Here is a 15,887-nt window from a genome sequence, read left to right as displayed (position 1 = left end):
TCCAGGGAGGAGGGAAATCCCTTAATCCAGAGATATGTGAAACTTGTGTTGCTCGTATCTTAAAAAAAAAAAAAAAAAAAAAAAAAAAAAAAAAAAAAAAGTGATGCAGGAGGACAGGGAGAAAGGCAGGCAGCAGACTATATTTACCAGTCCAGGCACTCACTGATGCTGTCATATAATAACCTCCAGGTTGCTGGTACAAGGGAAAATAGAAGTGTCTAATTTCAAGGGAAATAAAGCAGGACCTAGGGAGAAGGAGAATAAATAATACAAGATTTTTAGATGTTATATTACAATTTAGTTAATATTTTCATGTACAGAGAGAAGTTATCCTTTTAAATCCTCTACTTACCATCTCAAAATCTAGAACTTAGAATTTTCAAGATGCGAGGAAAAGAGCTTAGGAATTTTGCATAATTGAAAAGTGTGATCTAGCAAAACAGGAACCTCAAATTAAGCCATTAACAGAATTTGGATGAGACTATTTTTTGTATCTGCTTTTTGTTTGTTTTATACAGGCCGGCTGTTTGCTCACTGTTTTCTGACTATTCCATAAATGTAAATTCACTCAGAGTGTTTATTGTGGTTTCTTCGAGTCTGAGTTTCTGATTATTTCCACACTGTGCTGGCTAAGCATTTAATAGAGGAAATTCAGAATAGGGAAACCTATTAGTTGTTCCAGTGCCTGCATAGAGAAACACCCATTAATGTCAAATTGGCACTATTTGTGAATAATGGTCTTCTTCATCATTGCCGTGTTCCAGACACAGTAGTGGTTCAGCTCAATTACTCACTGTTGCGGGAAATATTTAATTAAACAAAGGGAAATGGTCCTACTAGTCCTACTAGAAATGGTTATATGTGCAGTGACACAGGAGCATCTACGAGCCTCTTTAACTGGAGGTGAAGAATGGTGGTTAGAAAGGCAGGCCCTGTGGTGGCCTTTCATTTTAGCAAAAAGTAGTAATTATTAGGAGTAAAGTGACAGGGAGAAAAGTAATTTCAAACTAATATAAAATAAAGTTTTTATGCCAGAGATTGTGTGGCAGGAAAGAGATTTTTAACAGGAACCTCAAGGCCTGGGTTCTATGCTATTAAATCACTGTGTCTGGAGCAAAGTAATTGCAAAATAAATATCTGTTAAATAAATTGCCCTTTGAGCTTGGGCAAGTTGCTGACTTCATCTGAAAAATGAGAGTGTGGGATTGTTATTGGTTCTCAAACCTGGCTCTGATTAGCCAAGTCACTCGGGAATCTTTTAAGAAAATACTGATTCAGTAGAGTTGGGTGGGGCTTATAAATCTGTATTTTTCTGAAGTTTCCTGGGTGCTTCTGATGCCGGACTAGGTTGGAAACCCCTAAACTAATTGAGATGACCACTAAAATTCCTCCCTAAGCAAAAGTCATAGGCTTGTGAGTGTAGGAGCTTGTGGGACACCTAGAGACAATATTGATATGTCAGGGATGGAGAATTCCCTTGCTTCAGCCCCACAGAGAAGAGGTGAGGTATACACGAAGCTGGTAGTGTCTCACTGTGCTTGCTTGCTCTGATGAAGTGTCCGCAGGGGCCTATGAGCAGCCAGAGGTCTCTGGGGAAAACATGTGACTGTGCCATTATCTGCAAGAGTCAAAACAAATCGTCTAGATCCCAAAATGCCATCTGGGAGCATGTCATTTTCAAATGGCAAAGTTGTCTTCCTACTAATTTTCACTGTAACTAGCAGAGGTAAATGTAGATACTTTTGAAAGCTGCATTAACTCTTTCAGCCACAGGATGTCATTTAGTTCAATAAAGTAGTTTTTATGCAATTTAACAATTGCCTCTGTGCACCCACCAGCATCCCTGTGGCCTGAAAGAGTTAATGCATTTTTTCAGGATTACTGAGCATACATCTCCCTGTGAAGTGAAATGGAATATTTGATTGCTGATATTTTTAACAGCACAATGTAAAGGAAAGAGCTTCTATAAGCAGGTAGGCACATTTTTTTTGTCACTAATCCAAGCTCTGCTGTTACCTTGTTGTAACACAACTTTTTAAAATATTATGAAATATCATAAATATGTAATAACCTTAAATGTGTTAATAAGTGTAATGCTTATTACAAATGAGAGGCCTTATTATTATTTATTAGTAGAATTAATAGACACAAGGCATGAAATAAAACTGAAATTATAGTCTTCCTCTAAACCTCAAAGGGTAATAAACCAAGTCCTTAAAGTAATTGTTTGAGGATTATGACCCATTTCTACTTCTAACATATATACTGCTTACTTAAACTGAGCCCTTGCTAAAGCCATATGGATTTTTAAATTTTTTAAGTAAAGATAAGATGAGCAGATCATGAAACCTGTTTTTATTAATCTGATGAACATTTTATTATACAAAAATATGTTAATCACTTTATTAAAAAATCTACATATAAATATTGGTGCTCCATCTTGCAAATGTATAAGGGTAATTCTCCTAAATTACACTGAAAACAGGAGATTTGGTCTTGGGTCCTATTTTTGCTGCTTTCTGGGCAAGTTACTTAGTTCCTCTGGGCTTTAATTTGCCTAGCAATAACATGGAACAACAAATCTTCTTATCATTCTCAACAAATTTTATATATTCCCCACTTACTTCATAGAACTACCCTAGAGATACAGTGAAATAGTGCTACAAGATTTTATAAGATTCTAAAGCTATTACAGGTGGTTAGAGTTGTTTTGAATATTGCGGTGGATTCTCATAGATACGTGTGCTGAAAAACATATTCCTTTGTCTGTTGCAGACAAGCAGAATGATGTGGAGATCCCATCTCCCACCCAGAAAGACAGGGAGAAAAAGAAAAAGCAGCAGCTCATGACCCAGATAAGTGGAGTGAAGAAATTAATGCATAGTTCAAGCTTAAACAATACAAGCATCTCACGCTTTGGAGTCAACACTGAAAATGAAGATCACCTGGCCAAGGTGTGTATAAGCTCAGGTTTTGTGCATGTAGCTCTCTGCTTTACAGCAGACGGATGACTGTATACCTTTTAGAAAACAGTAGGGATTGCTTTTGCATTATTGTGTTAGGGAAGCTCATATGAAATGAGTTTACTGTGAGCAGTAAGGCATTCTGAAAGCTGTCATTAAAGGAAGGTTGATTAAACATGAGACCAAGTCTTGGGGGAGAGCCTGGATCTCTTATGCTGGTAGTTATTAAGAATGCCATTGTTGGGGTATCTGATGGAAGATCCTTTTTCCATACCAAAGAACCACTTTTTTTGTTTTGTCTCGAGTTAGGTTTGTTATGGACAGTTCATTATGAATGAAGGATCCTTCTGAAGAGACATGGGGAAAATCCAAGGAAAGGTCAATAGGCAGGTCTCAATTATCCCAGAGGACATTTCAGGGACTGTATGCTGAGGACCAATGGGAAAATCTGCACTAATCGGTAGTGCTGGAAAAGAAATAAAGAGAAATTGACAGCACTGACTCTGGAGCCCAAACTCCAGTAGTGGAGGGAGGCATAGAAAGAATTCATACATCCTTTAGGAGGCCACACAAGGTGACTACTGAGGTCCTCTCAACTTTGTGAGAATATGAAATCAGCTTACTGTGAGCAGTAAGACCTTCTGAAAGCTGCCATGAGAGGAAGGTGGATTAAACATTAGGCCAAGTCGTGATGGAAACCTGGATCTCTTACTCTGGGTAGTTGTTAAGAATGAAATAAATTGGTCTTTAAATCAGATAACCTTGGAATAATCTCACAACACGGACTGAGTGATGTTTCTTCCAGGTCCATCTGTGGCCCAGAAGCCCTAGGATATAATTTATGACTGGCATTCTTCATGACCTTTTACATTAAATTGGGTTGACTTATGCACATTCTGACAGCTGAGTCTTCCTGATCTGGCTTTCAGTGATGATAACCAAAGGGCAGAAGAGTTTTCCCTGAGACTGTTTTCGAGCTGTTACTAATGGGCCAGTAAGCAGCAAGGAGAGAGACAGGGAAATTGAACTAGAGTGATCTCTGTTCACTTGTGGCCACTTTGAAAGCAATGTTGGTTGAAGACTGATGCATGTCCAATATAGGTCAGCAACTAAATTTATAAATAGATACTCTCCTTTCTCTGAATAAAAAAATGTTCAGAAATTTGTAGCTATCATGAAGAGGACACACGACCTCCTAGGCAATTTAACTTTCAGATTTTCATGCAACCGAAGCACTCTAAGGAGACACTCTAAAGACTTAAGCAGCCAGTGTCCAAAAAATAAATTAAAAGAATGAGGCATGTGAGCACAACTATCCTTATTCCTAAATTCCTTTAAATTTTTAATTGCAGGAACTGGAAGACCTGAACAAATGGGGTCTTAACATCTTTAATGTGGCTGGATATTCCCACAATAGGCCCCTAACATGCATCATGTATGCTATATTCCAGGTGAGTGAACAGGAGTGAATGCTGGCTTTCCAATTGGATGGCTCTTTATGATTTTTTTTTTTCCATCTTGCTTTTCTGATTTAACTTTCCTCCACTTTGGACATCTACTTATTTATGTTCTAATCCATTTTACAACATAGGAAAGAGACCTCCTGAAGACATTCAGAATCTCATCTGACACATTTATAACCTACATGATGACTTTAGAAGACCATTACCATTCCGATGTGGCATATCACAACAGCCTGCACGCTGCTGATGTAGCTCAGTCAACCCACGTTCTCCTTTCTACACCAGCATTAGACGTGAGTAGTTATGATCTGTTTTGCATTTCTGCCCATCCTCCTTCAAAAATGCCATACCAGCTGGATGTAGTAGCATGTGCTTATAGTCCTAGCTACTCGGGAGGCTGAGTTGGGAGGATTGCTTGAGTCCAGGGGTTCAAGGTTACAGTGAGCTATGACTGCTCCCCTGGACTCCTGCTTGGGCAACCCTGTCTCTAAAAAAAATAAAAACAAAAAAAAATGTTTTAAGTGCCTTACAATATGCAATATACTTACAAAATTAATGTAATTAGACCACACTGCATACTTGAACTGGTTCTTTATAAAATGTATCACATCCATTAACTGAGCTATTTATAAAAAATGAATGACATTTCTACTTGCTTTGCTTTCTAATATCAGAGTAACCTTCCCTTTACATCTCTTACTATTAAAAGTGTTTAACTATAAAGCAATTAACAGGATTTCAGGGCAGGAATCATGTCTTATTCTTCATTGTATTTCTAGTAAGGGATGCGATGTACCTCAAAATGTCTTTTTCAATGTCTGGTAGATAGTATATTCTCAGTATGCAATTACTTATCTGAACTGCCCAACACCACCCTAGGTATATACAGAGCACTATATTCCCGTGGGGGGGGGGTATCGCAGAACTATAAAATACTCTCTACATTTCTTATTAGTAATAAGTATTCAGAGGCTTTTTCTCCTAAAAAATTATAAAACTGATGCTGTGTATTGAATAAATAGTAACTAAAAATCTAGAACAGAAGAATTAATAATGCTGAAACAAGGAGAAACAATATTCATAGTTTGCCATACTAACTCTGAGAAGGTGGCTGTAGCTCCTTCTTTCACAGATTAATGCATTTGTGTATACCAATATAATTAACAGTGTATGCAGCAGGTCATACTCTTACTTGACAAATGAAAATGATGGTCAAGTACTCCCAAAATGTGCTGGACCACTGCAGGAAGGGACTGGCCATGCCCTATCCAGCCTCACCTTTACAGATTCAGTTTGGAAGGTGAAAAAAGATTGGCCACAACTCTGTTGCTTGAGTTGCATATTTTCTAAGAAAAGAAATCCAAGAAATCTTGAGAAAGTGAAATGGAGCTAAGGGTGTTTGATCCCTCTGAAGGAGAGAAAGAGTACTGTTTTTATACCCTGTGTAAGTATCACAGAGTGAGGCAACACTATTTATCAACTGCCTGGTGTTATTAATAGTATACCTACTGAGTGGCCAGAAAATGGCCATGAGTGCTGCAAACTTTTTAGAAAAGGGAGGATTCAGTGAGTGCTTGAGTAATGGGATTGGTCTTTATAGGAGAGGTGGAAACTTGCCTCAAGCTAGCATTGGAAGGACCAGAAGATTTAACTAATACCAGACGATGAGGGAAGACATTTCAGCCCTAGAATGAGCACCAATATATACCTTATTAATCCTAGGTTTGAATCATTGTGCATGGGTAGGGGCAGACATGACATGACATGAAGGAATTGAGCAGCGGGGCCTCAGGTTTCACTTCTTAGGAAGGTTCTCAAATCTTGCCCATAGTAAATGATTAGTGGATACGTGTTGAATGAATGAGTAATATCTAAAAGCTTGTGACCACACCATAAATTTCACTTTGGGAAATAATTTATTGCTTATCTTATGAATCAGGAGTTTGGCCATTTTCTCTAAGTTATTCAGCTAACAGCATATGAAGGTTGTTATATCTCAGAGCAGAGCCAGCCTAACTTGCTTCTTTGCTTCTTTGACTTGTATCTGCTTGTGTTACATAAGCACCATGCTGCCACACCATTGGTCCAAGAAACAAACATTAGACATTGACACACTCCATGAGATTTGTGCTAATGTCTTTCCAAGCATCAGCCTTTAGGCTTGATGTGAGGCTGAGCTCTGGCCATCATTCCTTTAACGTCAGAGACTTTATGATGATGAACAGAATCTACATTTACTTAAATTAGTATATTGAGATATTACATAAATCAACAATCTCTCTCCCAACAAGGATAAAGTAGGATACTTTACAAATGAAACTGAATAAGCAGGATAGGCAAATTGGATGTGGAGTTAAATGTGTTTATTTGCCCAACAGGCTGTCTTCACAGATTTGGAAATCCTGGCTGCCATTTTTGCAGCTGCCATCCATGACGTTGATCATCCTGGAGTCTCCAATCAGTTTCTCATCAACACAAGTGAGTTCACCACCAGAACAGTCATTCCAGATAATTGTATGATTCACTGCTTAAATTTTTTCCTCCTAATGTTTTCATTATGGATAATCACAAGGATAATAGTGAGGCAATCCTTCCATTCCTCTCAAACTGGTCAGGCCTTTCGTGGAGACTCAGTCCAGTCTGGCAACACAATGTTGAGCTGCTTGGAGAACTTGGAGAGGGTCATAGGGGAGCCATAAAAAGTACTCAAAGTTGGGCAAATACAATATGTAAGGAAAGAATAACAGATATGGAATTATTCATAAAGAACAAGAAAAGGTTTGGTGATCCCATGATAATGACTTTTGATATTATACAAAACTCTGCACAGAACATAGTAACTCACTACTGTCCCTATCTGCTTGGGAAGCAGCCACAAATGTTAAATCTGCACATGGGAACCTCCAAGCAAAAATAAGATGCTGTAAAAAGCACTGGAATGAGTTTCCACAGTTCAGAAGGAAGGGTCATTAAAAGTTCCACACATTTTCCTCCAACTGCATAGATTTGATTATGGATTGGGAGTAGCAATGACCTGAGTGACCAGGGGTGTCTAGCCTTAGGATCCCAAGCCATACTCAAAGCTTTTGTCATGCTTAAAATGTTTAGTTTTCACACCTTTGAAAATCCTTTCATTCTCTCAAATAATGCACTATCTCTAAGTGCTGGAAATCTAAGTAGTTTGAGAATATTGGTTATCCCAATGTGGTCATGAATAACATCAAGTACTGATAGTTTCCTAGAAATGCTTTTTGAGCTACTTGCTGCAAAAAGGTCCTGATCATCAGTCCTTGACCTTTATCCAAAGAATATCTGAATGACCTAGGTTTGGAGTACACTGGATTCTTTTACTTCATTCTTCTATTGAACAAACAAAATGTTGGGGCAGCTATGTGTCTGCATGGATTATATCAGTTGGTAGAGTGTGGTGTCATGAATCAATCCATATATAGGCCAGTTAGCCTCACACAGAAAAATGGTCTATCTACTACAGTCACTTATAGCACTGCAACATATAAAGCCTACTTGTAGATCTGTGCCCTTGATCACAGGATGAACAAACCAAGAGTACTCATCGGAGGTTAGTACTCAGAGCACACTATTAAAGCAATGATATATGTGTAACAGAATCTGCAATTAAGTAACACGTTGCCACCGCTTGTCTGGTATTCTTGATTAAAATGTGGTTTCATAAGTCTGATGACCATATTCCCAAGCAGACTTCTGTCTAACAAAAGATGCCTGTGATTCTTCTATATAAAAGGCAGGCTGGAAGCTGCAGCTTAGGTTTCCAGATATTGCAATTTCTTGTGGAGAGAGTAAAAAGACAGAAAATTTGACATCAGAATTGTTCCAAAAAAGTAGTAATGTATAGTATCATATGAACAGAAAGCTCTAAAAAGTGATGTTATTTGGGTAAAATGAAGTTTTACATCAAACATTATCTTTGACAATCCAAAATTCACAATTGCCAGGGATTAGGGAGCATATAAAATGTGAATATAGCTTGAAAATCTCATTACAATGCATAAAGTTTAGTGGTACTTTCACGTTGTTCTTTTCCAAAGTACAAAATTTCTGAGGACACATAAAAATAGGATTTAGCTGCTCAGAAATGCCCTTACCTAATATTAAATTCTTCATCTGAGATACAGAATGAGTAAAAGGATTTTAAAATGCAATGAATTTTAATCACAGAGAAAGCTTATACACCAGTAGAAGCATTTTTTGCTTACAAACTGACGACTTCTGTTTGTAGAGGGCCACTGCTTCTCTAAGAGGAAATGGCATGTGGCTGGTGGTTCTTGAAATAATTTGGAGAGAACTAGGTCTGATTTCACTTTGAGATAATGTCAACATTCAAATCATATCACTTTTTAATTAAGTCATCATTTGGTCTGATTTTTTAGATTCAGAACTTGCTTTGATGTATAATGATGAATCTGTGTTGGAAAATCATCACCTTGCTGTGGGTTTCAAACTGCTACAAGAAGAACACTGTGACATCTTCATGAATCTCACGAAGAAGCAGCGTCAGACACTCAGGAAGATGGTTATTGACATGGTAAGACTTTAGCCTCTCTACATTCCTCACTTACTGCCATTCTCTCTGATAGACTGAATTTATTAAAAGTTTTCATTTTCTTTTTACCCAAGGTGTTAGCAACTGATATGTCTAAACATATGAGCCTGTTGGCAGACCTGAAGACAATGGTAGAAACAAAGAAAGTTACAAGTTCAGGCGTTCTTCTCCTAGACAACTATACTGATCGCATTCAGGTATTTGATGAAAGTCTTTGATTTAACACAAAACCACACCAAACTAAGCTGAACAACAATTAGAAAAAGAAAACAAAGATAAATTCAGTTTTTGGTATATCCTAGGCTACTACTATAGCTTAGGGCTTAAGAACAAGCTAAGGAAAATGGACATTCAAGTTCATCCTCTAATTTATGAGGGAAAAAAATGCCTATTTGTGGAATTGCTTATTAGGTCTATAAATAAATTGCAAAATCTATTTGTAATAGGGCATACGTGACTGTTGGTTCCAAAAGCTTGTGTTTGGATTTAAATCCCATTGACTTGAAGTTTGTTAGGTTTGTTTTGGATATACAAATTGCCATCAGCTGTTCTCCTCTTTCCACAAGTGGAAAATATGAAGTTATCTACTTGGAGTAATTCTTTGCATTCTTTCCAAACTGAGAAAAGGAAATGATAGCAGCATCTGACCTCTAATGTTCCTTCCAATTTTTAAATTCAATGACTGTCAGTCTAAGAAGACACACATTTTCCCCTTTGGGACTCTATAAAGGTAAATAACTGACCCAGGCTAGCACCATTGTAATTCCATTTTTTTTTTTTTTTTTTTTTTGGTGCATATGTCATAATTATAATGCAACTAAAATGTTCTAGGGTTTAGTACCAAGCATACTAGTATGAGAAGGATGAGATGTTCCGGCAGTATTTACACCTAATTTTATGGGATTTCTAAAAATTGATGATTTCAGGTCCTTCGCAACATGGTGCACTGTGCAGACCTGAGCAACCCCACCAAGTCCTTGGAATTGTATCGGCAATGGACAGACCGCATCATGGAGGAATTTTTCCAGCAGGGAGACAAAGAGCGGGAGAGGGGAATGGAAATTAGCCCAATGTGTGATAAACACACAGCTTCTGTGGAAAAATCCCAGGTATCTAATATGAGATTTTCAAAGTATTTGCGAGCTCTGCTGATTGTAGAGCTGGAGGGTTCTATTTAATTCCATTTTTCCAATAGAATATGTATATATGAGACGAGAAGGAGACAGTTACGCATTTTGTTCCATTATAGTCAGGACTCATGTGACTTCTCCATTACACTCAGTTTCACAGGGTGGGGATAAGTAGTCATCAGAAACCCATCAAAATTTGGATTACGTGTCCCTAAATCATTTAGATAGTTGTCTCTGATGTTTGCAAATCCAGCTGAATGGTCTGAACACTGGTATCTGCTCCATCCCATCCCTCTGGATTTCTCCTTGCTCCGTCTTCATTCAAGAGCTCTGCTCCTCACCCTTGCTTCCAGTCCTCTGTTTTTATCTTCGTCCTTAATCAGCCCACTGCAACCATCACCAGAGGCAGTCTCTTTTAACGTATAGTCAAAGCCCTGTCTTGTGTTCCCTCCCGGGATGCTTCTATGCTTTTGAGAACATGCTGACATTTTCCAGTTGTGTCCAAAGCTACACATTCTGTGTGTGCTTAGGATAGGGGACAATAGTCTGGAGGAGGTGAATACAGAAATGTCTAGATGCCAATAGCTGCAGAATATGCAGCAATGGACAGTATCAGTATCCGCACAGAGTTTTTTCAAGAAAACGAATGGGCTGAGCCAAGTAGCTGAGATTGAGAATTAGTTCATAGACTGTCCAAGATCTTTATCCCGAAAACATTTGGATTGTTTGTTTTCAGTATTCATCCTCTTTCCCTACTACCTGGAAACCCCAAATTTGCATATACTTGTAATATTAATGTACAGTTGCTTTGTGATTTTTATTTTGTTGCTTCTTAAAGAAACTCAACTAAATGAGTTTTTAAAAATCTGTGAAAGGGCTGGACACAGTGGCTCACACCTGTAATCCAGGACTACGGGAGGCTGAGGTGGGCGGATCACCTGAGGTCAGGAGTTCAAGACCAGCCTGGCCAACATGGTGAAACCTTTTCTCTACCAAAAACACACAAAAAATTGGCCGGGCATGGTGGTGTGTGCCTGTAGTCCCAGCTACTCGGGAAGCTGAGGCAGGAAAATCGCTTGAACCCAGGAGGCAGAGGTTGTAGTGAGCTGAGATTGTGCCACTGCATTCCAGCCTAGGCAACAGAGCAAGACTTCATTTCAAAAAAAAAAAAAAAATCTGTGAAAGTGATCTGAAGTCTAATATGCTGTAAAAATGCAAGTTAACATTGTTAATGAGGGTCAATTCAAATAGCCCAAAGGCTTAAGTGGAACAAGAGATGAATCAGTAAGGAGGAATAACACCATTTTATTAATAGCAGTGATGTTTTATGTTTATATGATGTTCTGTGCAGCATTTCACACATTTTCCATATATTATCTTACTTGGACCCCCAAACAGCCTTGCAAAATAGATAAAGCAGATATTTCTCCAGCATGTCAGGTTCAAAGCTGTCCTCTTGGTCCACTACAGCAGCTCTCTCATCCAAAGCTCTTCACTCTCCATCTTAGGGACGGGTCTTCCTGTTGCCATAACATCGTTATCCACTCTGGTGTTTCCCACCGATGGGCTCTGCTGAACACTGTCTGATTGGCCCACCAGTAAAGCTCTTTACTGGGTGCTCTCAGGATTCATACAGCTCTCTCGTCCTGTGATCTAGGGAATAAATAGCAGCTACCTTGCAAAAAATTCTCAGCGTTTCTTTGCAGAAGCAAAACAAGTGAAGAAAGGAAATGACTGCACTGTGTTCAGCTTATTCAATTTTCTCCATTACCTTGAGCTTGTTATTTTGGGTCCCTGGAAAACACCTTGAAAATAGTCTGTAACATTCATTAAGTAAAGAAGTAAAAGGGAGGGAAAAGGAGGGGGTGGAAGTGAGAGAAATATCTGAATCATGTATGATCGAGTTTTTATAACCAGTGTAGATCAGAGATGCCCTGACTTTGCTGTGAATCTTGCTTTTTAAGGCTAGGAAAGCACCAGAAAGAAGAAGAATAAGAAAAAAAATATATATATATACACACACAGACATCACATATATATATTTTATATATGAAAGAGTCACATATGACCAAAGTTCCTGTGTACAGTACAACTTGGATGTATTAAATGACTGGCCAAATACCAACATATTAATAAAGGGAAGTTTCCAGTAGTGTGGAAAGAGACCTATATAATGTCCCATGGGTGGGTGCCCTTTGCCCATCTACCCCTAAATCCCAACCTAGCATCTCTCTAGCTCCCCAGACCATGGCAGGGGAATTCCCTTCTCTCATTCAGCTAGTGCCTATTCTTTCTCTCTACTTGTCCCCACCCCCAGTGTTTCCTGTTTGTCCAACAATGAGGAGGCCAGCATAAGGCCACACTGCTAGCTCATGCAGGATGCATAGCCCCTGAGTAAACCATAACAGAGCCATAAGCCTGGTATTTAATCACAGGAACACCAGCAAAAGGAACTGCTTAATTGTTTTTTATTTTCCCTTCTTTCTCTTGATGGAAATGACTGTGTGCTCTATAGATCCAAAACAATTGCATGAATGTCCATCAAGGGGATATGTGTTTCTTTCAGGGCTTAAAGTATTTTCACGTGTTTCATCAAACTCCTCTTCCAGCCAAAAGCATTCCACAGAACTTGAGAAATTCCAGAGTAGTCAGGAGCCAGATCCTCATCACTTTGGAATAGCAACATATTTTAAAGTTAGCAAGGAAAAAATATTGAGACAAAACACGTTAGACCTGGGCCTGCCTTCTTCAGAAAATGACTCACAGAATCCAAGTAGTGACAGAGTCGTGCTTTGTCTTTGGGTCCCTGGAAAACACGAGGATCCCATCCAGACTTCTTATCTGGCGCACGTAAAAGGAAATGCAGTCTGTTGTAGTGAGATGAACACAGGTTTTGGGATCAGACAAAGCTGGGGCTGAGTCCCAGCTCCACCACTCACTAGTTATGTGACCTCTGACAAGATATTTAATCTCAGTAAGTCGTAGTTTCTGCCTTTCTAAATAATATACAGCAATACTTACTTTTCAGGATTAAGAGAGAATACATCAATTGCATTCAGTGTAAGACCCACCATATAGTGAGTGCCCAAATCATGGAATCCATTATGATTGATCTTTCTGGTTATTCATGTTCTTTCTTTGCATGGAAACCAGGACACTGTGTTTACTTTTCAAGCACCATCACAATAACAGATGTGTAATCTTATTTTTCTCCAGGTTGGTTTCATCGACTACATTGTCCATCCATTGTGGGAGACTTGGGCAGATTTGGTACAGCCTGATGCTCAGGACATTCTCGATACCTTAGAAGATAACAGGAACTGGTATCAGAGCATGATACCTCAAAGTCCCTCACCACCACTGGACGAGCAGAACAGGGACTGCCAGGGTCTGATGGAGAAGTTTCAGTTTGAACTGACTCTCGATGAGGAAGATTCTGAAGGACCTGAGAAGGAAGGAGAGGGACACAGCTATTTCAGCAGCACAAAGACACTTTGCGTGATTGATCCAGAAAACAGAGATTCCCTGGGAGAGACTGACATAGACATTGCAACAGAAGACAAGTCCCCAGTTGATACATAATCCCCCTCTCCCTGTGGAGATGAACATTCTCCCCTTGATGAGCATGCCAGCTATGTGGTAGGGCCAGCCCACCATGGGGGCCAAGACCTGCACAGGACAAGGGCCACCTGGCCTTTCAGTTACTTGAGTTTGGAGTCAGAATGCAAGATCAGGAAGCAAAGAGCAGCTCAGGAAATCCCACAGTTGACTTGCCTTGCTGGCAAGCTTGGTGGAGGGGGCTGAAGCTGTTGCTGGTGGCCGGTTCTGATCAAGACACATGGCTTGAAAATGGAAGACACAAAACTGAGAGATCGTTCTGCACTAAGTTTCGGGAACTTATCCCCGATAGTGACTGAACTCACTGACTAATAACTTCATTTATGAATCTGCTCACTTGTCCCTTTGTCTGCCAACCTGTGTGCCTTTTTTGTAAAACATTTTCATGTCTTTAAAATGCCTGTTGAATACCTAGAGTTTAGTATCAACTTCTACACAGACAAGCTTTCAAAGTTGACAGACTTTTTTGACTCTTTCTGGAAAAGGGAAAGAAAATAGTCTTCCTTCTTTCTTGGGCAATATCCTTCACTTTACTACAGTTACTTTTGCAAACAGACAGAAAGGATACACTTCTAACCACATTTTACTTCCTTCCCCTATTGTCCAATCCAACTCCACAGCCACTCATAACTTCTCTCTGTTTGCTTGCCTTCAACAATACTTTTTCTCCTCTGGAGTTTAACGTTTTGCTGTAAACAGAATAAAATTTAACAAATTAGAGGGTAGAAAGGAGCAGTGGTGTTGTTCACCATAAGAGTGTGCATAGCACTAAGCAGTGTGCCCTGCTGTGTCTTGGACCCTGCCCCTGACAGGAGTTGTACAGTCCCTGGCCCTATTCCCTACCTCCTCTTTTCACCCAGTTACGCTGTTTTCAATGTAATGCTGCCGTCCTTCTCTTGCACTGCCTTCTGCGCTAACACCTCCATTCCTGTTTATAACCGTGTATTTATTACTTAATGTATATAATGTAATGTTTTGTAAGTTATTAATTTATATATCTAACATTGCCTGCCAATGGTGGTGTTAAATTTGTGTAGAAAACTCTGCCTAAGAGTTACGACTTTTTCTTGTAATGTTTTGTATTGTGTATTATATAACCCAAACATCACTTAGGAGAGACATATAGCCCCCTTGGCAGAGAGGACAGGGGTGGGCTTTTGTTCACAGGGTCTGCCCTTTCCCTGCCTGAGTTGCTACTTCTGCACAACCCCTTTATGAACCAGTTCTGGAAACAAGATTCTCACATTAGATGCTAAATGGTTTATACTGAGCTTTTACTTTTGTATAGCTTGATAGGGGCAGGGGGCAATGGGATGTAGTTTTTACCCAGGTTCTATCCAAATCTGTGTGGGCATGAGTTGGGTTATAACTGAGTCCTACTATCATTGTGGCTTTGGTTCAAAAAGCAACACTACATTTGCTCACAGATGATTCTTCTGAATGCTCCCAAACTACTGACTTTGAAGAGCTAGCCTCCTGCCTGCCATTAAGCAGGAATGTCATGTTCCAATTCATTACAAAAGAAAACGATAAAACAATGTGAACTTTTATAATAAAATGTGAACTGATGTAGCAAATTATGCAAATGTGAAGCCTCTTCTGATAACACTTGTTAGGCCTCTTACTGATGTCAGTTTCAGTTTGTAAAATATGTTTCATGCTTTCGGTTCAGCATTGTGACTCAGTAATTACAGAAAATGGCACAAATGTGCATGACCAATGGGTTTGTGTGTCTATGAACACTGCATTGTTTCAGGTGAACATTTGATCATTTTCAAACGTTTCTCACAATGTATGTTATAGTATTATTATTATATATTGTGTTCAAATGCATTCTAAAGAGACTTTTATATGAGGTGAATAAACAAAAGCATGATTAGATTAGTCTGTAGGCCCACTTATTTCATGATTAGTTCTGACATATGAAAAGCAGATCTTTCTCTTCTCTTCTGCCATTCCCCACAAAGAAAGAAAACCACTTTGTCCAGCCAACATCACAACTGAAGTTTCAGAATCTATGTCCAAAAAGTCCCCCAGTTTGGAACATTTCACTTTTTTCTTAGCAACTGTTCGACCCAGCTCAATGATGCAGGAAGGGGGTTGAGGAAGGAAAACAAACAAAACCACTTTG

General features: G+C 39.1%; 1 protein-coding gene across 3 annotated transcripts in view; it reads left to right on the top strand.

Moving 5' to 3' along the window:
• PDE4B (phosphodiesterase 4B) overlaps nt 1-15,637 on the top strand; it is a 446,330-nt gene extending 430,693 nt beyond the window's left edge. For all 3 annotated transcript variants that reach the window (XM_007978423.3, XM_007978424.3, XM_007978425.3), the window contains 8 exons: nt 2,776-2,954; nt 4,316-4,414; nt 4,555-4,719; nt 6,805-6,904; nt 8,836-8,990; nt 9,083-9,205; nt 9,935-10,117; nt 13,355-15,637. In XM_007978423.3, the coding sequence (XP_007976614.3) occupies nt 2,776-2,954; nt 4,316-4,414; nt 4,555-4,719; nt 6,805-6,904; nt 8,836-8,990; nt 9,083-9,205; nt 9,935-10,117; nt 13,355-13,720 (1,370 nt within the window). In that variant the 3' untranslated portion in view covers nt 13,721-15,637. The remainder of the gene's footprint in view (nt 1-2,775; nt 2,955-4,315; nt 4,415-4,554; nt 4,720-6,804; nt 6,905-8,835; nt 8,991-9,082; nt 9,206-9,934; nt 10,118-13,354) is intronic.
• The last annotated feature ends 250 nt before the right edge of the window (nt 15,638-15,887 follow it).

This window comes from Chlorocebus sabaeus, chromosome 20, assembly GCF_047675955.1.
Source record: "Chlorocebus sabaeus isolate Y175 chromosome 20, mChlSab1.0.hap1, whole genome shotgun sequence".
Taxonomy (NCBI): Eukaryota; Metazoa; Chordata; class Mammalia; order Primates; family Cercopithecidae; genus Chlorocebus; species Chlorocebus sabaeus.
This window is presented reverse-complemented; position numbering and strand designations above follow the sequence as displayed.